The sequence below is a fragment of the Mustela erminea genome, chromosome 17, assembly GCF_009829155.1.
Source record: "Mustela erminea isolate mMusErm1 chromosome 17, mMusErm1.Pri, whole genome shotgun sequence".
NCBI lineage: Eukaryota > Metazoa > Chordata > Mammalia > Carnivora > Mustelidae > Mustela > Mustela erminea.
Window position 1 is genome coordinate 57,625,901 of NC_045630.1, and position 25,639 is coordinate 57,651,539.

General features: G+C 41.9%; 1 protein-coding gene across 4 annotated transcripts in view; it reads left to right on the top strand.

Annotated features, from left to right (window-relative positions):
* TGFB2 (transforming growth factor beta 2) overlaps window positions 1-25,125 on the top strand; it is a 79,396-nt gene extending 54,271 nt beyond the window's left edge. For 3 of the 4 annotated variants that reach the window (XM_032317438.1, XM_032317439.1, XM_032317440.1), the window contains 5 exons: window positions 16,234-16,366; window positions 16,489-16,599; window positions 18,122-18,299; window positions 19,490-19,643; window positions 22,330-25,125. In XM_032317438.1, coding sequence (XP_032173329.1) covers window positions 16,234-16,366; window positions 16,489-16,599; window positions 18,122-18,299; window positions 19,490-19,643; window positions 22,330-22,488 — 735 coding nt within the window. In that variant the 3' untranslated portion in view covers window positions 22,489-25,125. The remainder of the gene's footprint in view (window positions 1-16,233; window positions 16,367-16,488; window positions 16,600-18,121; window positions 18,300-19,489; window positions 19,644-22,329) is intronic. The other variant, XM_032317441.1, reaches the window with a different exon arrangement.
* Window positions 25,126-25,639: the final 514 nt, after the last annotated feature.

The following is a 25,639-nucleotide window of genomic DNA, read 5'->3' on the forward strand; positions in this document are numbered from 1 at the left end:
TTCACAGTTTGTCTTGTCTGGGGCTGTGTGTGTGTTGATTCTCCTCTCCTGGGAGCTTTAGGACACCCGAGCTTCTGTGGAAGTCACATTTAGCTTGGCGAGGGGACTCGGAGTTCTCACGGCTCTCCTCTCTCTACAGAATAGTCTGTCAGAACTTTGATGAATGGTGGTAAAATAAAGCCTTACTGTCCTCCTGCTCTGACTTTGCTGATGTCGATGGACTGTAAATAGCATATACTGGTGGAATCGTGCAATGACTTCAAGTCTACACCAATGCTGGAGGGAATATGAGGGGGATAAAGCACTTTGATAGATGAAGAAAAAGAAGAGGGGAAAAAAGACACAAACTGAACCTTTTCCAAATGGGAATGACCCTTACCATTTTTTTAAAGCTTTATGCCAAAGGCAGCCTTTATTGGAATACGATCAGATAAAGCTCCAGTGCTCTGGGAATGCCTTCGAACCTACAATCTTGAAAATAGCTCTCAGCTCATTTGGAAATTTGAACACATCTTTCTCTGATTAACCTGCTCCTACGTTTACGATTAAAATCATGCCCAGAGTTATAAGAGAGAGAATAGCTAGGGAAGAGAAATGTTCTTCAAAATGAATATCACCGACTTGAACAAAGGCACCTGCCATCTTGGACTGGGAAAAATTCCGAATTTTACAAGTGAAGAAATGAGGGTCCAAGAAATTAATAACTTATTTAAGGGCAGTCATGACTTCATGGTGCCATGAGACCACCAACCAATACTTAACGTTAGCTATACTGACCTCAAAGGACCTTGTAGCTTTCAGATATTTCTAGCTTCCCCTCACTAACTCACACCCTTTCCAAACTAACTGCGCATTTCAAACTTGACCACTTCTAGGATAGTAAGACTTGTACCTTCATGACTGTTTTGACAATCTAGTCACTGATTAACAAGCTACCCCAAAATTTCATGGCCTCAAATAACAATCTGTTATCTGACACTGTGTCTCATCAGTACAGTCTTTCCACTAATAGAGATATTCCCAAAGTACTCTTAAAGCAAAAGCTGGGAGGATCCAGAGAAATGCCTCAGAATTCATTTTTTTTCCCCCCAGAGGGGGAGTTGTGACAGTTTGGGGGGGGGGGCAGCCTGGCATCTGGGTTGGACTCCTTGGGTGAAACCATCTGTCTGAATCAAGAGATTCCCTTGAGCCCAGCAATATTTACAGCAGGGATATCTGAATATATCAGACTGAGATCAGAGCAGATTTGGTTAATCAATATGCACAGCGATTTCTTTAATCATGTTGGGTCTGTGCTAATACCCCGGGCTTCGATGGCTTCATCTATGGTCTCTTTTCACCCTTTACAAGGCAACATGGTAGCAGGCTCAATGGCAAGAGTATTGTGACCTAAGTTTCCTTAACAGTTCCTGATTAGCTTGATGTTTATTGGAAGGGTGACATTAAACAATGTCTCTACCTCCCAGATGGAGAGTGGGCGCTCAACATGTCCTGGTTCAATTCCTTCCATGTCATCTCTTCGATTTTGGCTTCAAAACCTTTGATTCCTTGAAGAGGAAGAGCCCTAACAGAATTACCTGCCCAAGTCAGTTGCCAGATTATTTTTAAGATTAATTTGTTAGCTTCAGGCCACTAATAAAATCATGCAAAATCACTCCTTGAGAGACAAGGTGATATCATGAGCTCATATATCATAAAACATTGGGAGAAAAAGGTCATCTGCTTGCATGGCGCTGGTATGAGACCTTTAGTGTTGGCGGCAGATAGCTTGGGAGAGTACAGTCTGCTGATGGGTGCCTGTTGGTTAGTAGAAGATAAATGTGCTGAGACAAAATAAACTCAAGTGGATTTCAGAGGAATTCTGAATCTTATATATGCAATATATAGAATACATATGTATGTTTTATATATATATGTGTGTGTGTGTATAATTTTATATATACATATATAATCTCTGCAAAATATTTTAAAATATGCACACCCTGAGGCTTTACAGTGAAAATGCAAGGTTAATGGCTTGAGTCTGCTTTTGAAGGGACTCTAAGGCGGCAAAACGAAATGTGAGGTTCCCTCACTGTGGGGAGCATGGCATTGATGGGGTTAATAAGAATTGCCCCCTTTTCCGAACCCCAACCACATGCACATGCACGTGTTCCTATGCACACACACACACACACACACACACACAGAGTTCAGTTTTCATTTCTCATATTGCCCAAGGGTGTGTAAAATAAAAAGAAGTCAGCCAAAAAAACCGACTGTCTGTTAAGTTAGACTTGCAAAAAGTGCTACTGAAAAAAAAGTTATACTGTGCTTCTGTTGTGCAGAATTTTACAGCATACAATCCCCTTAATGCTGATCCTGACTCTGGCGCCACATTGGAGACACACAGTAGAGTAACCCGCTTAAAAAAGAAAAAAAAGCCATGAGGTATATATAATAAACACTTTGTTTGCACAAGGCTATTAATATCTCTGGTTTTTTCAAACTGATCGAACGACAGGCTTGCCTCATGAGGAAATCGGATTGTTATCATTCGGGTTAAGTCATGATGTTACTCAATGTTAACCTTGAGAGCAGATGGCACCCCAAAAGTTGTGCGAATAGTAGTCCCCCCACTGTATTGAAAGAAACATGGATAGTCATGCAATAGTTACTAATAATTCCACGTTCCTTTTGTGGAATATGATTGTGTAATGATATTGATAATTATCACCAATACACAGGGCACACTGTATGCTAGGCACGATTTAAGTGTTTTATATAGATGGAGTCATTCAATCCTTTTAATAAGCCTCTGAGGTGGGTTCTTATCCTCATTTTACAAAAGAGGAAACTGAGGCGCAGAGAAGGCGAGTAACTTGCCCAGGCCCTTGCAGAGGTAGAATTCGAACCCGGGCAGTCTGGCCCCACAGGCCATGCTCTGGACCACTTGCCCACACTTGCAGGAAGAACGCAGGCCCTGGGGTGGGACCAGCGGGAGTTCAAGGTGTGGTTTCGCCCCTCCGGAGAGTCTGAGGAAGTCACATCACTGAGCCAATTTCCACATCAGTAAAATGTGCGTAAAAACACCTCCCTGGCCAGGACTTCGTAAAGTGAACACGGGATGCGTGGAAACTCCTAGCACAATGTACTTCGACTCAATGGTTACTCTCATATTATTACTATAGTTGCCAAAGCGTCGGGTTTGAACGTTTGTAAGAAACAGCCTCTTCCATTTTTGATCTGCTCACAGTCTCGTAAAAACGAAAACTGCCTCCGGTCTCCATTGCTGTGGGGTCAGGCTCTCGGTGGCTGCCCCGGGAGTTCGCTTCAGCGCCTCCTAAAATACTATTTTCAACTCAGTTCCGCTCCTGTTGGCCTCACTCTGCTGCTGAGGAGCAGCTCCAGGCAGGCAAGAAGAGAATCTTTGTGGAGGGGTGTTGCGGGGTGGGGGTGGGGGTAGGGGTAGGGGTAGGGGGTTGGGTTCATCTTCTGCCTCTTCTTATTTATTAGCGTTTTGGTCTTACAAACCACACATGTCTCCGAGCCTCAGTTTTTCATCATAAAATGGAGATCACGGTTCTAACGAGTCACGGGGAGGAGATGCACATGAAGGGTCTGGCATGTTGGATGCACGGAGAGTGCATTATTATCAGGGTTTTGCTTATCATCCAGAACATGGTTTATATTTCCCCTAGACATGGCTTGTGATGATGACACCACTGTGTGATTTTGTCGCTCATGTCTGGTCGGATGAGGCCTCATCTGACCGACTTCCTGTTATCGGGGGGGCAGGGCGGGCTCGTGGGGAGCAGCTCCTTATTTGCTTCGTAAGGCTCCGTTTTAAAAAATCTTAATGTCTGCCAACTGTTGGACAACCTTCACTAGGGCAAAAGATGGTTCCGAGGGAGGATGTATGTTTATTTCTTGATATTCACAGTGCTCGGGATTTTTTTTTTTTTTTTGAAAACCTCTCCTCTAGATCTGGGTTCAGAGCCTATAAATATATAATTGGGAATTCCTTCAATGGAAACAGATCCGAACCTCTGAAAGGTGGTGTTAATTTTTGGAAACTGCCAAAGTTCTGGTGAAGAGGAAATTGAAAAGTAATTAATTTTCCTACGTGATAGCTGGTTTTCAAAGACAGATCTGAAATCCAGCCCCTTCTCATCTCTGCGGCTGCTACTCTCATCCAAGGAGTTTTTGCCTCTAGCCTTTGCAGTAGAGTCCTGGCCGGTCCAGGTGTGGCCCCCTGGCCTGGCTGGTGCCCCCTGACCTCCTTAGAGTGTGTGTGTGTGTAGTTAAGACTGATTCCCACTGAGATGTGGGTCAGATCTCAATCCCCTGTTGAAAGCCCTGTGATGGCTTCTCACCTCACGTCACCAAGGAGCCAAAGCCCTTACTGTGTGTGGGCCTGTTTGTCGCTAGGCCTCCAGCACCACCGCCCCCTGCGCTTTCTGCCCTCACTCGGGCCCCTCCCCCGCGCCTCCTCCTCCTGGCTACACCTCAGACACCTGCCTTTACTCCCTCCTAAGCTCTGGCCACTGTGCCCTCCTCCCACATGGTCCTTCGTGGCCACCCTGACATCTCAGGGCCCCTCTTCCCAACATTTCCTACCCCCACTCTCCACTGCATGCTTCGCCTCCAGGCCCTTCATCATTTGGCTGCACTTGATCTTCTGCCCTTCCTCTATCTGCTTTACCTTCACCCCTGGGGACAGATTCCCGGAACGGTACGCGGTACGCGGTGGGTGTTCAACAAATGTTTTCCAAGGAATTGAAGACGTATTTCAAAATGAGATTCAAGTGCAAGGAAATGTTGTGAAATAAGTGTGTAATACCATGAGGGGGACTCTTCTGAGAAATATTTTTTCCTTTATTTGGATTTGGAAATTCTGCTACATTTGTTTTAAAGATATCTAACTATCGAGAAAGAAACATATATCTACCCATTTTTTTGTTATTTATTCAGAGCTAGTGCTGGTTAAGTGGATAAGAATGATGTAGGTTAAAAAAAAAATATTACATAAGAGATTCGTGAAACTGATATTCTTAGGTAACCCATAAACTCTATGTCTGCAGAAAAACCGGAGTCATTATTTTATTTTTCGACTCATTGCTTTATAATCTCACCCCCTAAATTAAAGTTCTCAACTGAATCTAAGAAGGGACTTAAATTGTAATGTAGGCCATATGTGTTGTTGGGAGCCAGGAAGTAGGAAAGGGTGTTAGAAGTATGGTTTTCAAGTATGTGTGTGTTGGTGTCAAGTCAGAGTGGACTTGGAAAGGGAGATCAATCAAAAAAAAATCAGAAGATATGGCCCCAGAGAGCTTTCAGTCTTGTTGGGGAGACTCCTTCTTCCCACAGCAGGAAACAACTGGAATTATCAAAATCCGCAGTCCTAGGCTGTGTGGTCCAGCCTCAAGGATAGACGTGACTTGAGGTCTTGACCTAGTTTCCCTTCAGATGCTGTCACTAACTGTTGGCCTGCACACGTCTCTTTCTAGCCTGCACCGATGTGACTTTTGCCCAGCTGAATCTTTTTTTTTCCTCTGCTGTGTGATTCGTAGGTGATGGTCTTCTGAATGCTATTGAGCTGTGACATCTGAGAGACTTTGTGTTCACACAAAGGACTCCTTCATCCCTCAGACCTGTGGAAATGAATTTACTTGTTTATGCATACAGGCAGTCAGCACAAAGGCCCATCTGTAGAGAGTGAAAAAAAAGTGGAAGAAAACAATAGAGAATTATAAGGTGTGTTCATCACAGAGGCAAGGCTTTCCTATGTGTGTGCGCGTGTATGTGTGTTTGTGTGTATATGTGTAGCTTGAAGACCTCTCTGGCGACATTTCCATAAAGGTCATTAGAGATCTATATATGCCCTTCTTTATCCTAATTGCACACGGATATGTATAATACAGGAACTCTGTGCCTTACAGAGAAAGACTTACTATAGTGACACAATAATGTAGATATCTGAGACCCAGAGACACTGTATTTTTATGTGTGTCTTTCTTTTGAAGCTGATCTGTACTCCATGGGAGTCTACTCTCCAGGCCCTCTAGAAGCTCTTGTGAGGTATACATTACCACCTCCTCTTAGAGGGATGCGATTTCAAAGCAGCCAGGGCAATTACAAGACAGGGCGATGGGAGAAGCAAGATAAGTATTGGGTCCGTTAAGCCACTTCTGAAGGATCATCAGGTGGTCTGTCTGTGTGTTAAGCACCCTAAAGTGACCCAGCGTTGTTCAAGGAGCCTGCAGGCGAGCAGGAACAGAGAGCTACATTTATGCCTCAGGGGAAGAAAAGAAACCATTTCTCTACTTCTGATTCTCCATAAAGCCCTACTTTCTCTTAATTGAAAATTCCTTTCTTGCTTTTTCTCCCTTATTTTCATTCCACAGTGAAATAGATTCAATAGAAAAGGAAAAGACAGTATAAAGTTGCTTACACTGATAATTCTTTCTCTTCTCCTTGTCATATACATAAAATATGGTATATAGATACACATACACATAATCTCTGTGATGTGTGTGCATAAAATTCCAAATTGATAGTGTAAAATATGGATTGTTCAAGAGCTTATTTATCACTTGATTGTGTGTGTCTTTCTAATGAAGTCTGCTAGTCAACAAGCATTTGCCAAGAACGGACTGTGCAAATTCAGTGGCATACTTTGTGGAAGAATAAGAAAGAGCCAGAACATCCTTTGTTTTGAAGGACTTCATGGTCAGAGCATTTGGAACATACTCAGCCCAGTGTAACATACGAACACTTATTGTGATAGTTTAATTGTGCTCCCTCAAAAAACACATGTTGAAGTCCTAATCCCCGGGACATCAGAAGGTGACCTTTCTTGGAAATACAGTCATTATAGATACAATCGGTTAGGTCAAAATGAGGTCCTACTGTGGTAGGGGGTAGACCCCTCATTCTGTATGATCAGTGTTCTTATAAGATGGACCATGTAAAGACAGAGACACACAGAGACAATGCCGTGTGAGACAAAGGCAGAGATCGAAGTTAGGTAGCTTCAAACCAACAAATGCCAAAGATTGCCAGCAAAACACCAGGTATTGAGAGAGGTAAGAAAGGATCCCCTTCTGGAGGTGTCCCAGGAAACATGGCCCAGCCAACACCTTGCTTTCTGACTTCTGACCCCCAGGACCGTGAAAGAGTTCATTTCTGCTCTTTTAAACCACCCAGTTTGTAGTGCTCTGTTCCAAGAGCTAATGTACCAAGTACATTAATGTACTTCCGGGGCAAACTCTCCCTAAGTTCAAGCTTCCGGTGCTTAGGATGGGTGAAGGAGCCCTGCAGAGAAAGGAAGATGACATTTATTTGTTCTCTTTTGTAATGAGCCAGGACGTCTCTGTGATGTGGCCTGTGTTCTCACAGTGCCCAGGGTTCTTGCTAGCCTTTCCGACGTTAGTAGTTACCTGTCACTTTGGTGATAGTTATCTCCCTGCTCCCGGTCATGCCCTGCAACATGACCTCACTGTGGCCCGTGAAGGCAGGGCTTTCAGTTGTTGTTGGGAGACCCCATTCCCTTACTAGAGCATGGACTCTTTTAGGAACGGGGACCATCTTACTGTCCCGGACAGAAGGGTAATGCCTTGCTCACAACAAGTGCTTCAGAGCGGTTGAACTAGCCTGGAGAAGTGAGCTATGAAATACATTGGAAGAGATGAATAAATGAAGACTCATACACGTATAAGGTGTCCAGCAATTATTCAACAAATGAGTCAATAACCAAACTAATGAACTGATCATATAAAATATTATATAACTTATAGGTTGCTTTTGGTTTTTTTTCATGTGGACAAACATCTCCTCCACAGTCAATGCAAAGGGTATATCAGAGAATCACCTGTTCCTCCTGCAGAAAAGCCAAGAAACATCTTCGGGAGTGGGTTCTGTTTGTCTTTTTGCAGGAGAGGAAAGGTTGATGGAAGCAAGATTTCAATCCCGAGAGTCAGATCTCTAAAATTAAATAAATGAATCTGAATTCTTTAAGCCTCCAGGGTCAGCAAACTAGAGCACAGGGCTTATGGGGATGTAAATACGTGCATGTTTCCCTCTCTTTTAGTAGCTGGTTACTCCCTTGGAAGAAATGGACGTTTACGCACAGGCAGGATTACCCTTGAGGCCGGTGTGCAAGGGGCTGAATACTTGGCACACACAGTGATTGCTGAGGGGCTCGGACAAGAAAAGGGATTTCAGAGTGAAAGTGACCATTTCATTGAAAAACTGAGCTGAAGAGTAAGAAGGTTTTTGTGATTGTTAAGCTTGTTTTTGTTTTTAAGTAAAAACTGGGAGAGTGGGGAAGGCATACTCATGGGGATTCTAGTCTAAACGCAGAGTTGGGACATGGAATATACGTTTTAGGGATAGGGTTTAGATTTCTAGGGATGAGAGGCAAGTCTAGGCTGATAGATTGGTAGCAAGTTATGTCTTAAATACTAAACTATGGGATCTGGAGTTTATTCACTAGATAGTAGAAGCCTCTGGAAGATTTTGACCAGATAAGGAACATAATTATAATAAATCACGTTTACTGAATACCAGCAATGTGATAGATGCTTTCCCTACCCATGTGTTATTTACTTCTATTAACAACCATAGAAGGTGGGTTTTATTAACCCATTCCATAAATAAGAAAATCACAAATTCAGTAAGTGCTAGTTTATGTTTGCCTGACTTCAAAGCCTATGAAACTTTTTGTTGCATTAACAATTTCCAAAGGCACTTGGCAAGCCCTATGGGGATCTTCAAAGAAACCTAACGGACCACCAGATTCGATTGTCAGTGGTAAAATGGGCAAGACTCCTGAACTGAACTGGGCCTCACACCTCAAAGTAGTGAAATAATTCTTTCTGCTGTATATAAGGAGTGTTGATTAAACCACTGAGTGTTGATTAAAGAAACAGGGCCAACCCGGAAAGAAGGACCCAAAGATCCAGCAAGAGGTTATGGTTTTGGCTCTAGGTGATTTATTGATGTTACCATCACACTGATGAATAACGTATATGTTGAGTAGCAAATAGGATTCAGAGAGCTCCCAAGAGGCTAAAAACTAAGGTCAAGGTCAAATAAGAAGTTCAAAATTAACTGAGATAATGTGCAATTTGCATTTAGGTTCAAGAATGAATCGCATAAATGTAGACTAGAGCTCTGGTTCTCAGAGTCGACCAGCAGCTTGTGCATCGCCTAGGAATATGTCAGAAATGCAAATTCTTGGGCCCCAATCTCGTCTCTATTAGATCAGAAAGTCTGGGGGGTTAGGATTTAGCAATCTGTGTTTTATTTAGTAAGCACTCCAGATGTTTCTAATGTAGGCTGAAGTTAGAGAACCATGCGGCTAGATAAACCAACCTTCTCTTCCCTTTTTGCCCCCCTGCATTTCTGTCTCTTTATTCCACGTCATTCCAGAAAGGATTGGGGATGGAAAATCTGACTTAACGGTTTGTGTCAGGACAAAGGTTTTATCTTATAAAAAGTTTACTATGACCCAATGGTGTGATGCGGCTGCTGCCAAAAGTAAATAGTTTGCATTAAAAATAGTGACCAGAACAAGGGAAGCAATCGCCCCTCTTTTCCACATGTGGCGCATTCTGTAATATTCTCCGCATCCTGCTAGACGGCCTCCGAGTGCGCTGAAGAAGGGATTATAAGAGGAACATCGAGGTGGGGGCTTAACAAGGATGGGGAAGGACCTCAAACCTCGTCCTGCAGGAAGCCATTGAGAGAGGCGCCTCCTGTGACAGGGGCCTGACATAGAAAAGAAAGAGAATTTCATGTCTTTTTCCAGAGAACAAACACAATATGGGGAAACCCTCTCTGCTGGAATGTAGAGGCCAGGATGTTAGTCCAGACTTGTCTTACAGGGCTGTGATCATCCGGGTAAGCACTTCAGGCTTCTTTCCCTTTAGTCGTGTTACCTTGGATGGTAAGGGCCATGATATCCACACCACAGGGTTTTTGTGAAGACTGAAAAACATGAGCCTGTGGAAATACTTGAAAAACCGGAAATGATAGTACCCAGATGAAGCAATGATATTATTATTAAGTAAGACTAGTTGGTGGAGATTTCGCATCCAAGAGAAGGAAGGATTACAACATACAAATTATTCAGAAGCGAGAGGGCCTTCCTCAAGAAGTCGTGAGTCTGCCATCACGAGAAGTCTTCAGAGACCAAGATGTCAATGAATGAATTGCATGGGTTGGAGCTGATGGCCTTCTGGGAACTTTCTGACACCGATACTTCATTGGTAGGGAAGTTAGAGTGTGAGGTCAGGCACCTCTGAGAGACTGCGCTCTTGGGCAGCAGAGGAAATTCTTCATTCAGCATTTACTAATCACTCTGTGCCAGTAACCGCAAACATTTAAATGCTTTTAAATGTTAAGTACCTTAAGAACATTAAATGCATTTGAAACAACAGCAACAACTAGTTACCCTAGTGTTGGGAGTTTTCTCTACAACCCTATTGTTAAATTTAACTTTGCATTAGAAGTCTGGGTTGAATTGGCTCCCTAGTTCTCCTGTAGGTCCATTGATGTTTGAATATGCAAAGTAAAATAGAATTTTTAATGCTTGCTTTCTCTCTTTCCAGTGTCTCATAGGAGAGGAATAGGTATTGCCCTTGGTGTCTAAACCAAATCCTGAGTTGATTTATATTGTTATTCCTTTAAGACTAAGATTTCCTCTGGCTGTAATTTTGCATCTAGTCTTCTATTTCTTTCTTTCTTCCTTTTTTTTTTTTGCCCTGAACTATTGGGTAACATCAGTGACTTTTGCCTCCATCCACTCCTGATTGGCTGCTTTCCAGTGCCAGAGAGATGAATGGATCCTTTTGTGTAGGAAGTTTTGTAATTCAGTGTAGAGTTTAGAGCCTTGCCAAAGGCGGTATGTGGGTATTTTGCACATATTATAGATAATGTGTGTATATCAGTAATGTAATGAAGGTAACATTCATACCACTGTGGGTGGTAGCTAAGCGAGAGGCAGCTAAATTTCATTTTCAGTATGCTTTCTAATTCAATCAGAAACAGTTGTTGGTCTGTTATTTAAAAAAAAAGTCAAAGCAGAGGTTTTATAGAAACAGGAGCAAGTGAGTGAGAGAGGTAAATAGATATTTTAACTTAAAACATATATATGTATATGCATATACATACCCAAAGACAAACACACACACACACACACACACACACACACTTTACATGCTTTGTGTTTTATAAAAGGCCATGGATTTTTCCATGGCTCTGCCTACTGCCAATCCATGTTGTATTTTTTGCATGAACCACATCCATTATGCATCACCTACAATTTCTAGTTTTTCTAGAAGAAAGAAAGAAATTTTGAAGAAGAAAGAAATTTCAGGGCAATGTGTTGAGCAACACAAGTACAGAATCCTTCTAGGGTTTTTCATTTGTTTGTTTGTTTGTTAAGATATTTATTTATTTATTTATGTCAGAGAGTGAACTGGGGGAGGAGCAGAGGGAGAGGGAGAGAATCCCAAACGGACTCCATACTGAATGTGGAGCCTGATGTGAGACTCGATCTCAGGACCCTGAGGTCATGACCTGAGCCAAAATCAGGAGTTACACACTTAACCAACTGAGCCACTGAGGTGCCCCAGGCTCCTTCTAGGTTTTTATTATATTATTCCTTTTGTTATTTCTTCTATAGCTGTCTCTCTGACATCTGAAATTAGAGAAAGACTGTTGTGGTTAAATACACATAAATTTAACCTTTTAACCATTTTTTAGGTAGGCAATTCAGTGGCATTAAGTACATTTACAATGTCATATAACCACTACCACTCACTATTTTCAGAAATTTCCCATCATCCCAAACAGGAACTCTGCACCCATGAACCAGTAACTCTCCAGTTTCCCTACCCATCAAATCTGGTGCCTTCTATTCTACTTTTATCTCTATGAATTCGCTTATCCTAGGTGCCTCGTGGAAGTGAAATCATCTTTATTCATCCTCTGGTGTCCGGCTAGTTTACTTAGCATAATGTTTTCAAGATTCATCTGTGTTGTAGTATGTCCGAATTTTGTTCATTTTCATGGCTAAATAATATGTGTCTATGGTATGTTTTATTTATATTGTTTGTTTATCTGTTGATGAATACTTGGGTTGTTTTTACTTTTCAGAGATTGTGAGTATTGTTGCTTGAACATTGGGAGCAAGTATCTGTTTGAGTGCCTGCTTTCAGTTCTTTTGGTTATATACCTAGGAGTGGAATCACTGAGTCAAATGGTAATTCTATGTCTACCTTTATGAGGAACCACCAAACTGGTATTTTGTTTTGTTTTGTTTTCAAGTGTTTTTAAAGCAACCTTTCTGTACTGAAGATTTTCCTAAGCATTCACCTTGGTTTTCACAGAAGCAACAGATCTCTCTTAACTTTGGGGGCCTGAATTTCATCCTTTCTAGACCATTTGATTCCCCTGGAAAATTAGAATATCAAGCCCAACTGTCATGCACTGGTTTAGAAACATGTACAGTTGATATTTGCTAAGCATATGACTCAACGGGTAAGACCAGAAGTTCTCGGAACATACTAGAGAGGAGTTCTCCAGCAATGAACCCCAGCATACGCCAATATGCATTACAGAACAAATGGAGAATACTGGTGAATCTGGCTAGTTGAGTGGAAGCCAGTTCAGAGAACTTCTAGTATTCATCTGAACTATCTTTGTCACGATACGATCTATAGAGGAATTTAGAAGCCACTCTGGCTCTAGAAAAAAACAACAACTGCATATCCAGTCCTTTTCACGTTCAATACACTCGTCGGGAGACTGGGAAAGATGATGGCAAAGGCTAAAATGGAGTGAGAGTGACTGATATAGTCATTTTTGTATAAACTCTTGAATTTGAGGAAGTCCTAATCGATATTAGCAGTAGGTTGATTTTCTTCCCTTCCCGTTTAATTTTGTGTGCGTGTTAAATGAAAGATAACCAGGGAATAGAGAGGTGGTGTCTATTCTTAGAAAGAAGATACCTTTTAAGTTAAGATTTCAGACTTTCAGATGCGATTAGAAGGTTTTCCAGCCAGTTCTGAAACAACACCACGAAGCTGGAGGAGGAATACTTTTATAGAGCATCAGTCATCCCAGTTAGAGACCCAAGTGATTAAAGGTTTGGGAAATCGCTCCTCTAAATATGGGCTAAGGGAACAGGGTTTATTTAGCTTAGAGAGAGAGAGAGCAGGCATGCTGAGGGGGACTTAATAATAGTCTCCAAGAATATGAGGGATAGTCTATGAGTGATGGAAAGCAGCTGTTTCCTGTTTCCATGGAGGACTTGGTAAGAAAGAATGGAGTTCAGTTGCAACAAGTGAGTTTAAGAACTCCTTGGCCATAAAATTTGAGACAGCAAACCCACAAGACCAAAGCCACCACTCTGTTTCAGAATTGTGTAGCTAAGTAGCAGTCATTCTTGGGTGGCTTAAATGGGCTTGTTCTTGAACCAGTGAAAAGACACAGAGAACCTATCAGTCAGGTGAGAATATGAAGCTGTCCACCATCAGAACCTACTGGTGTTTTGTGGCTGAGGAAACACTTATTAGAGGATGAGATTTAAAAAAGAAAAAGGTTTCAGAATCTTTTGATCTCTTTTGGTCTTCTTTGAAAGAAAGATCCTCTAGATTTACTGCTCTCTCTGAGGTGAAGAATTTCCATAGATTTGCTGGTTTGTGTTTTTTTCTGTTCATTTGATCAATATGGTCATTAAAAAAAAATCTGTGTCTTCAATGATACTTATATCAGAGATCAATATCATAGATATTTGATATATTTTATATATATATATATAATATGTAATTACTACAACAATGAAAGCAATGTTTTGTTCTAGACATTGTGTCTAAGTGTTAGGGATATGAAGGTGAATAAGACATACATTGTGCTGGAGTGCCTGGGTGGCTCAGTGGGTTAAAGCCTCTGCCTTCGGCTCAGGTCATGATCCCAGGGTCCTGGGATAGAGCCCCACATCAGGCTCTCTGCTTGGCAGGGAGCCTGCTTCCTCCTCTCTTTCTGCCTGCCTCTCTGCCTACTTGTGATCTCTGTCTGTCAAATAAATAAATAAAATCTTAAAAAAAAAAGACATACATTGTGCTGATTAGGAATGAAGCAATATAAAAGACATTATGAAATAATGTATCAGTATAGGCAGTCCACTAGGGGAAGAAATTTAAAATTAGAAAAACGCGTTCTGAATTTTCTACTAATTTTAAGATGGAAATGCCTGAACACATCTCAACCATTGTTTTATCATTTTAATCCTAGGTTAGTTTAATTATACCATTTGTTATGAATTGGATATATGGTGTCTTATTTACCCACCTGGGAGTGTTTTCAAGGCAAGGTTTGGTTTCCAGAGGATTGGCCTGCTGGGAGGCTGTATCTTTAGAGGTTTACATCAGGATTAACTGTGTATACATTCCACATGTTTTATTTCCTTTTTGTACCAACATTTATTTTAACCTTATTTAAAAATCTTTACTTCGATCACTGAATGTTTCTTGGTCATCTGGAAGGGGTAAGGATGAATGGTGATTCAAATATGACCCCATAACTCTTTGGTCTTCAAAATCCAGCACCAGAGTGAGGAAGTTAGGGGATTGCTTTGAATCCTCTCTCCCTACAGGCTCACCATGAGGCACTGAATGAGTTCGTGAACCTCCCCGAATCTCAGTTTCCTTAATCCACTTTACAGGAACATCTTGAGGATTCAATGAAAGGAAATAATGTGTGCCAAGCCCAAAGCCCAGTGCACCCAGCCCTCAAACCATGTTTACTTGTTTCCTTTAATTTACCAAGAACATCTCTTGTCTGTGGTGGAATCACGAATGCCTCTAGATTGTCTTCACTTAGTGGGGGTGTGTCGACCCTCAAGGGCAAGACCAGTAGAGTAGATTTTGTCTAAAATTTTTGAGGGCCCCCCAAAGTTCCGTTATGAGAATCTCTTTCCTTTCCTGAACTTACTTCATCTCGAAAAAAAAAAGTCCACCCTAATGCCAAATATTTTAGGAAGCATTTGTTGGTAAATTACTTATCTGAACAAGTCATGTACACATACGAAAGAAAAGTGCCTTTTAAAATCAGCAGGAAGATTATGCATTTTTGTTTTTGCAAGGTTGAAAGGAGAGTAAGTAAGACTTCTGGATATTTGAATAGTCCTTTAATAGACACTGAATTAAATTGAACGCTGTGCCTGGAAATGGCATCAAATTGAAGATATGATCACTGCCCTGGGGAAGCATATGAGCTTGTTGGAGAGACCAACCCACATGTATGAACCAAGCTCAGGATAGTTAGACTCAACATCAGGAAGGGCAGTATAAGCCCCTGAGTACTAAGGGAAGGCAAGATACAGGTTTGGGTAGGGATTTGATAGAGCTCTAAGAGAATGAGATCTTGGTTTGACTGGTTCATAAGACACCATCATTTAAAGACAGAATTTTTAAAAAACAACCTGAAGTGTTCACTTCCTATAGAAACCCAAGAACCTCCTTCAGTGGCTCTTTATGTCTTTGAACTAAACGAATCCTTCTGAAGTCTCAGTGTTCAGGCTGGTTGGCTTTCAGAGTCTCACACTGGGCCAGACTGCTCCTGCCCCAATTCATTCTTTGTCTGCAGGATATGGAATATCTTTATCAATCATAACAAGTCACACCTGGAGCGTAAAAATCCCAGCCAGCGACTTACCTCAAAAGCTGAGGCGTGCCACATATGTTAATGGGGGTGGATTTAAGAACCAAGGTTGGGAACTTTTTCTCTTTATTAGAAGGAAATTTATATAATTCAGGGCCGTTAGAGGGTGAGCATGGGTCCTCTGGACTGGCCCACTCTTCCTGCCCCCCCCCCCCACCTCCCAGCTCTCCAAATTAAAAAGCAGAACAAAACCGCTAACTTAATAGCATAGAATTTATGGCTGGAATCTCGCAAAGCGTATGTCAGCAAAGTAAAATAATTACTGTCACTTTCTCTTAGACACTTGGCTTTATGGTTCATGTCACCTTTATCATAATACACAGCTGACTTAGTAGCTCTATTTTTCATGGCACACGGCCTGGTGTCATGCTTTTATGCACACGTGCCGTTTGATGACAATACATGGGTGTACCAGAGCGGAGCTGAGTTTAGATAATGACTTGGAATACTGTTAATGGCTTCGGGTTAGTCATGCTGACCGGTTGCCAACTGAGCTTGTTCCCTCTCTCTCTCCTTCTCCAGATTCTCAAATCCAAAGATTTAACGTCTCCAACCCAGCGCTACATTGACAGCAAAGTCGTCAAGACGAGAGCAGAAGGCGAATGGCTTTCCTTTGACGTGACGGATGCCGTCCACGAATGGCTCCACCATAAAGGTTACAGCCGCCCTCTGTCCTCGTCCCTAGATGCTCAGTGACCCCACATTATTGTAAGTTGATTGCAGATTTAGGGGTATTTTCACGCATCCAAATGACCTCCTTGACTTAATGTTTTCCAGACAGAAACCTGGGATTTAAAATAAGTTTACACTGTCCCTGCTGCACCTTTGTGCCATCTAATAATTACATCATTCCCAATAAAAGTGAAGAGCTAGAAGCAAGATTTGCAGGTAACTGAAACTTGGTCATATGAGGTGGGGGAGGGGAGGGTCTGTGTTGATAATCTGTGGGGGATCAAGCCCGTTTGCATGTGAAAATGGAATTGTTTGGTGAGGCCTGAGGAGTTATAATTGTTTGGGGAAAGATAAGGCTGGAGAAAGATAAAAGAAGGCAGAAAGAATTGGGACCAAGCAATCGGTTCCCAGTTTACTCTGCTCCATGCCCTGTGATTGCTTGGCAATACTGACTGATTCATCAGCTTTCCAAACTATTAGTCAGGTAAGCCCTGTACTCTTCATTTAAGCAATCCAGCTTTCCAGCTATGCTAGTATTAGAGCAGAAGATCGCCTGCATTCAAGGACATCCATCGATAATGCCCCAAGTGCAACGTCAGGAGGCCTACAACCATACTTCCCTTGAGAAGCCCCTCATACCATAGCCTCTTGACCTCATCTTATGTGAATCAGAACACTCCACCGTTTCTAGCTGGCCCCCAGTATTTCCACTGGCTGCCTGATCAAACTTGTGGAATAATTTATAAAGACATAATGAGGTTTTAGTTTCTCCCTGCTCCTCCTCACCTCTTAGTGATTAGCCAAAGGTCAGGGAGAAGGAGGAGATGCCAACAGTTGGACTTGCTTCCCTTGTGAGCCAGCCAGTTTGGATGATGAGAGGCAGGAGGGAAGTGTTCCGTGTGCTCGGGCCACAGTGACTCCACAGCGGCATGCCAGGGAGCTGATTCCCCTGCCCCAGCTACCACCACCCGGGACCCCCGTCCACTTGCAGAAGGCTCCAGTGGCCCTCGCTCATGGAAAACTACTCCAGGAGGTCGAGAGATTTATTTTAGTCTCTAACGTAGCCATGATTCTCTGGAGTGTGGAGATTAAATGCTTAAACTGGCAGTCTCTTGAGCATGCTTTGGGGAGCTCGAGTTTCTGAATCTCAGATGGAATCAGGAAAGTGTTGAAGACGCCATAAAATAAATGAAAAAGCCCTTTCTTCACAGCTTCCCCAAATAGCATTAGGTAAGGGTGACTTCTGTTTCACTTGAACTTAATTCACTGCAATTTCTTGTGAGTCTCGGGTTGTGTTCATGAGGAAAGTCTTTTGAGTTTAGTAGCCTGAGGAAGAGAGTGAACTGGCGGGGGACAAGCCGTGTTCTTTTGCCGTGCCCTCCAGTCGCTGAGGGGCTGGACACGGCCTGAACTGAGGGTTCAGTTCAAATAAACTAGCTAGGTCGCCCTTGGACTATGGTCAAAGTCTTCTTCTGTAGTGACCTTCATAACCAACAAGCCCTGCCTTGGACACTGAACTGTCTCCTGCCATGAGTCTCAGTGAGAAGTGTCCATTGTCGCCTGTGATTGTCTCCTCGTGCCGTATCGATTTCCGTGGGGAATGACGGTAGCCAGCCGGTGATGCCATTGTGAGGTCATCATGGCTGCTTGTGACAAGATGCAAAGGAAAGAAAGAATGGCTGATTGTATTTGATGAAGGTAAAGCTAAATGTTTGTCACCCAAATGCATTTTTTCAAGGTATTGATGGCGCCTCCACATATACCAGTGGTGATCAGAAAACTATAAAGTCCACTAGGAAAAAAAACAGTGGGAAGACCCCACACCTCCTGCTAATGTTGTTGCCCTCCTACAGACTTGAGTCACAACAGTCCAACCGGCGGAAGAAGCGTGCTTTGGATGCAGCATATTGTTTTAGGTAAAGGAAATCAGAATAAAACAAAGTAATCACATCTGTCGACTCTCACACTGCCTTTGTCTTTTCTTACAAATTGAGCTAAACTCCACTCATGGCTTAAGGCCAGGTATAGGACAGGATAGCCACCCTACCTCCTAACAGCCTTCTTCCCAGAGGCTCCAAACTGTTTTCTGTGTAGTCTTCCATGGCCCCATTGCAAGGAACCAAGGGTGAAGTCAAAAAATTAGTCCCCTGAAGTTTTTCCTAGATCCCCCTGAAGCACTTTGGGGCTGAAGAAGAAAATGAGCTCCCTGCTCCCCAGAGCCAATATAAGGTTACTTGAGGGGTATGATGGCTGATCCTTAATTGGAAAGACTCACTGTCTCTATGAAGTCCTCCGTACCCTCTCTGCCCACGGTGGAGCATCCATGGGCATACCCTTTTTCACAGAGATGAGAGAAATAGAAGAATGCTACTGTGTCATTAGCTACTGAATCTGAGAGAAGTGAAGGCAACACAGATTTATTAACTACTCCTGTAAGAGTTCATAGAGGGGAGGTTGTGAGTGTTCTCCTATGGTTTCTTATCAAGCCTCCTGAGAGGAAGGTTCTTTATTTTGAGAGTTATGGGGCAGTAAGGGGTCCTCACTGATAGATGCTCAGAGAGTTCATGAGTAAAATGGCTTTTTTTTGGTCGCCAGAGTCAGTGGTTACCCTCAGCGAGGCTCCATGTGTCTTGATTTCTGGCTCATTCCCTGGTCTAGGGGCATGAGATGAAATTATGGATTCATTCTCAAAGGAAAATGCCTTAGGTGGTTCTTTGCAAATAGTTGTTGTACTTTTATATTTGAAAGGACCTTTGAGGCTGACCAGGCAAAACTGCTCAGTGTTGGTTGGAAAGGGGGGATTGGTCTCTTCAGCCACCTCTCTGCTTCTATCTAGTCATTCAAGGGAAAGGTTTGACTTTCAAGGTCACAGCCAACCAAGGGACTTGAGGTTTAGAATTCGTAAGGGGAAGTAGTCCATCAGGTCACCATGACATTCCATCGTGAAAGTCATTTGAGATTCCTATAAAACCATTCGGACCTAGCCCATGGTACTTGCTCATTGGATGCTGTTTGCATGAGTGAAGGAGTCATTTTTCTGGCTTGGAATTGGGTGTGTGTGTGGGGGAATCAGCTGTAAAATCTCCACTGCTCTTTCTTCTAACAGAAATGTACAGGATAATTGCTGCCTGCGTCCACTTTACATTGATTTCAAGAGGGATCTTGGATGGAAATGGATACATGAACCTAAAGGGTACAATGCCAACTTCTGTGCTGGAGCGTGCCCATATTTATGGAGTTCAGACACTCAGCACAGTAGGGTAAGTATTTGGCTCCATTTCTTCTATTGTTGGGTCGCTCATGTGTACCTACAGGTAATATGTCCAGTGAATTCTGTTTAGCCTGGTGCCTGTTCATCGCACATGAATGGGTACTGGAACAATCCTCTTGAATGGCCAGGAAGAATGTAGGGGGTAGGTGAAGTCAGAAGTAACACTGCTCAGTTTCAAGTGTGGGTTTTGCCTTCCCAATTCAATGGTAAGCATCTAGGAGACAGTTTTGTTCATTTTTTTCTTTATTTTATATTACAAGTGACTGGTAGTTATAAAAAAATCTTTTGGAATCCATTTATCACTTGGGGTCATGCATAGCTTGGATGTGAAAGGACCCAAGTCCCCATCTAAAAAAAGGAGCTCTCATCATCTGTATCAAGGACTATCGCATTGGAAAGAACTTTGAGGACCTCATTTGATGCTTTGGAATAGTGACTCACTCGTGCACGACAATTAAAAAGTCATTTGACTTCTCTAAACCTCAATCCCTCAATTTCTCATCAGTAAAAAGGAATGTTTATGTTAAAGATGATCTTTTAAAATTACAAAGCCAGACTTGAGAGTAGATATAAAGAGCAAATTGATGAAATTAGAGAAAGCTATGGGAAAATTAGGATCTCCAAGTCTTTTTGAATATACCCAAAGTACACAAGAATCTAAATATTTTGTCGGATCACTTCAGTGAGGTTAGAAGGCTAATTCAGAGGGCCAGTCCTTGACGGGAGGCCATGAGTAGCCCAGATCAGCAAAGACTTTTTCTATGGAATAATGATGCTTGTCCTAATGCTTTTTCCTCATACCTCATAATGTAGGATTTCAGAGAAGGGAAGTTCTTCATAAATTATCTCATCTGAACATTTCACTTTACTTACAGAAATTGGGGTCTAGATTGTGTAGATCAAGGATCTAACAGTTGATGACAAACCAAAACTTGGAATGCAGACTTCCTTGTTTTATAACCAGGCCTCGGTTTGCTCTACCTTACTGAGTCTTATTCCTGAAATGTGGCTACACATTGGGGTTATGCCTCTGTAAATCTCCTTATTAAAGAAGCATTAGAAAAATTGCCTTCACTGCAGGGTAGGAAAATGGACCTGTTGCCAAGAGGATCACATAAGGCACTCGACTCAATTCAAGAGTTTGGGGGTTATTGATGATTTTAGACAATCTGTGTTATAAAATTCCTCTTTAATTCATATGAAAAATCACGTGCTAGTAGAACATGAAGTCTATTTATTTATAAATGCCTACATATGCTGGGCTTTCAATTGACAAATAGGACACTCCTTCCTTCAGCTGTTTTCTCAACCCCCTGTAGGTTTTGGCACTGCAGGCTGACCACGTGCTTGGCCATGTGAGGAAAGCTTGCTCATGCCTGTCCCTTTGTCTGAGCTCTCTGGCCAGGCTGTTTCAACTGGGCTGTGGCAACAGTAGCTAGAATGTGGGCAAGGCCCCATTGCCAAGTAGAAATATAATTCCCCTCCCTGATACACAGAGGGAGTGTGTGAAGGCTGAGACCATGCTTGTTTTTCAAGGAGAGAGGAAGAATAACTGTCATGGTCACAAATATGTGGTTTGGACAGTTACCCAAGAAGCCAGAGGTAGCTTAATAAAGTAGTCAGTGTTGCCGCACTGAACAGATCTTCTGTCTTAGGCTGAAAAAATCGCAGTGAATCTCGAGGAAAAGGTCACTTGCTGTTGACTAACACATTAATGGCATCCTTGGAAACGTCTCTTTATCATCACTGGGGAACCTACGTACTTCCATGGGTTAAAGGCCCATCCCCTGTGGATATGAAACCGAGTTAAGGGTATGGGACTAACTCTAGAACTTTCTTTTCATTCCACTGTGAGACTGGCTAAAGCCCTCCCACTTAGACATGCCCATTTACCACATGGAATCTAATGGAGGGCTGATTATTATTATTATTGTTGTTTTAAGCAAAGTGAATAATTAAAAAATAGAGCAAACAAAAATGTAGGTGACATTAAATTGGCCTGCCAAGACACAGCACAGAGAGGTTTCATAGGCAGACAGGTGTTTTTTTCTATACGTGAGGGTAGATTAAAGCGCTGATGGGAGTTTTCATCCGGCCTGTGATTCTTCTACTTCCCCCTGCATTTGCTTCTTCACGGAGCCCAGCAGTCTCATTCTGCTTACTCCGGCTATGAGGTCAATACAAAGTCCATAGAGTCTCTGAGCCAAAGGGAGCGCTAACCTAGGTGGGAATTAGAAATAGACACTTGGTTACAAGGAAGGGTAGACACCAAAGCAAATACTAAGAGCACCAAATTTTTCGACAGTCTGGCAAGTGGGTATACAGCGATGCAGTGATCAAAGTCAAGAATTATTGGGGAAACTATAAAATTTGTTGAATGAGCAATTTTGTACAATCTGAGCTTTTATAAAATCATTTGTTTACGGTGCATGAGGAAAGGATTCTGTAGGAAAATGATGAATTCAGTGATTACTAGGAACACATACCAAGTTGACCATAATTGGGGGTTTAAGAGAAGGAAATTGTAAACCAGTACATTTAAATTGTCTCCTGAGTTCCGTGACTGATAAGGTCACACTATAGCACTATGGAATTGTTCTTTTTAAAGTCACTCCCCTTCCTTTTTTTTTATTGGTCTTTTCCTATGTTCTCTTTCCTCTCCTATGTTCTTTCAGGTTCTCAGCCTATATAATACCATAAATCCAGAAGCATCTGCTTCTCCTTGCTGTGTGTCCCAGGATTTAGAACCGCTCACCATTCTCTACTACATCGGCAAGACACCCAAGATTGAACAACTCTCTAATATGATCGTAAAGTCTTGCAAGTGCAGCTAAGATTCTTGGAAAAGTGGCAAGATGATCATCCCATGGTGATGAAGATAAGCAGGAGGGTGACGACAAGAACAAAGACAATGTTTATAACAAGAAAACTTAAGAGAGCCTTGCTTCGACAGTGTTAAAAAAAATTTTGAAAAAAAAAAACGGTACTAGTTCAAACACTTTGGAAGTCTGTGTTCTGTTTGTTAAAACTGGCATCTGAAACAAAACAAAATGAAACAAATTGAAGGCTTTATTCTACATTTCACCTACTCTGTAAGTGAGAGAGACAAGAAGCGAAACCTTTTTTTTTTTTTTAAGAAAAAAATAAACACTGGAAGAATTTGTTAGTGTTAATTATGTGAAAGGAAAAACAAACAAACCAACAGGAAAATCCCATTAAGTGGAGTTGCTGTACGTACCATTCCTATCACATGCCTCACTTGATTTTTCTGTATTGCTATGCGATAGGCACCCTTCCCGTTCGAGTTAACAGTGAGTTATTTATTGTGTGTTACTACATAATGAACGTTTCATTGCCCTTGGAAAATAAAACAGGTGTATAAAGTGGAGACCAAATACTTTGCCAGGAACTCATGGATGGCTTAAGGAACTTGAACTCAAATGAGCCAGAAAAAAAAGAGGTCATATTAACGGGATGAAAACGCAGGCGAGTTATTCTGTGACCAAGCAAGTCTGCATTAAGATAAAGACCCTGAAAACACATGCTATGTACCAACTGCCTAAGGAAGCTTCTTGTAAGGTTCAAAACTGAAAAGCCTGTTAATAAAGGAAAATTTCAGTCAGAATAAGTCTGTAAGATTTTTTTCTTTCCTTTTAATTGTAAATGGCTCTTTGTCAGTTCAGTAAACCAGTGACATGTTGAAATGTTTTGATACGTACCGGTTCAATTTCAGACCTTCAAGTATTGCTGTATGGCTATGCTATAGGTTTTTCTTCATTTCCATATATGTAACCGTACCTACATTCTTACAATAGATGGGTAGAGAAGCCAGTGTAATTGGAAACACATCTGCAGATCTCTTCTGTAAACTATTAAATCAGAACGTTAACTACTTTACATGTAATGTGTAAATTTTTACCATATTTTTAATGTTCTGTAATAATGTCAACTATGATTTAGATTGGACTTACACTGGGGCTCTTTTTAATGATCACTCAGACCTGTGTGTTTCCTTTAGCCGGCCAGGACTTTGGAGGAAAGGCCCTGCAGTTTGACTTGCACTACAATTATATGTTTTATAGTATTTCTCCCCGTGCGCTTTGTGTATTGTCCAATATTATGACATAAGCTATCTGAGTCCACTTGTCCTTCCGTTTTCCTTTTATAAAAAGGATCGATTCAAGTTCAAAAGTCTTCCTTCATCTCCTAAGCATCATTACTAATCAATTCCAATGTTAACCATCTTCTGTGCTAGGAAAATTCGGGAATATGATAGATATACACATAGATCACTGAGCTGAAGTATTTTCGTTTCAGTCAGGATCTGACTGAAACTCAGAATCTTCGTGACTGCGTGGAGACAGCTTTCTGCAACTTGGTTTAATCAGTATGTTCACAGAATTCTATGGTTCTTGAGATCAGACAGTTCATAGGAGACATCTTTTCCTTTAGTCAGGTTTTTAGTGTTTCGGGGGGAAATGGAAAGACTGACATTTTTGTTGTTTTTTTTTTTTTTTTAAGGGAAGAAAAAAGCCCCATTTAGCGCGAGTCACTCAGTTGATTTCACTAAAGTTAAGGTCTTCATAGATGTTCTTTGATGGTCATTAGAGGTACAAGCCCAATATGCCCACGATCAAAAAATTCTGTTTATCCCTCTGAATGAGAGTTATCTAGATCTGAGGCTAGAATTGAATGATTTGCCATATTGTTGCAGAGAAGGTAACGTTCCGTCAAGGTTGGTAGGTCAGTTTACCAGTTGTCTCTTCCTTAGCTCGAGAAGAAAAATTGATCAGTAAAACAATGGAGTATATGCAGGGTCCCCGAAAGGGTTGCCTGGCGAGGTGTGAATCCAACTGAAGTTGTGTGTGTGATCCAGTGGACTTCTTGTCTGCCGTTTTCTGGCCATTAATGAGATGACGAATTGGATTCACAGATTTGCAAACTGGAAAGGCAAGAAAAGGGACGCCATGGTAGTAGAGGACCCTGGTGTTGGGTGTGACCTGACCTCAGAAATGAGTGTGTTGATTTTTTTCCTTCCGTTTTCTATTAATTCTATGTAAATCACTTTTATTTCTGCAGGTGTTTTCCTCTCAGAATGACGTTTTGTTTTGTATTATTTTGTCTTTCCTCATGAATGCACTGATAATATTTTAAATGCTCTATTTTAAGATCTCTTGAATCCTTTTTTTTTTTAGTTTGGAGGTTCTGTAAGGTCTTTATCTCCCATAAGTAAATATTGTGGTGGGCAGGGAGGGAGGCGGGAGGGAATGGGAAGATGTTAGTCTATGGGTGGGGGGTGGGACGGCGGTTTTTATGTTAAGCAGCAGTACAATTTCATGGTCGGCATGGTTTAAAAAAATGGAATATAAGAATAGCTGTTTTGTACTTTGATGACCGATTACGCTGTATTTTAAACATGATGTATGTCTGTTTTGTGGTGCTCTAGTGGTAAATAAATTATTTCAATTGGATGTTGATGTGTTTTTCCTCTCACGGGATTATCACTGAGACTAGAGAACACCTTTACCGCCCTGAGAATCATCTCGAGCTGGAAAAGTCCTACATCTTTAAGGTTGGGCTTTTATTTTCAAGGATATTCTCTCCAGAAATGTCATGTTTTATAGCTCATGAGCTAGGATGTGTCGACCAAGGACCAGAGAAAGCCCTGTGCAGTCTTTTTATTCTGTTGTTTATTGCCATTTGGTAATTGTTTGAGATTCGGTTTCCATCCAGCTTGACTGTCTACCAGAAAAAATGCAGAGAGTTGTTTGAACCATGCCTTGGCTTTCTGGTTCTATGTTCTGCCAACCGCAGGGCCAAAAGAACTGGTCTAGACAGTATCCCCTGTAGCCCCATAACTTGGGTAGCTGCTGAGCCAGCCGGATAGAACGAGAGCCACGTGCTCTCTGGGATTGGTGTTCGGAGCAGCTACTCCTCTCTCTCTCCCCGGTCCGCTGCCCTGAAAAACCCCTATTCCCGCAAAGA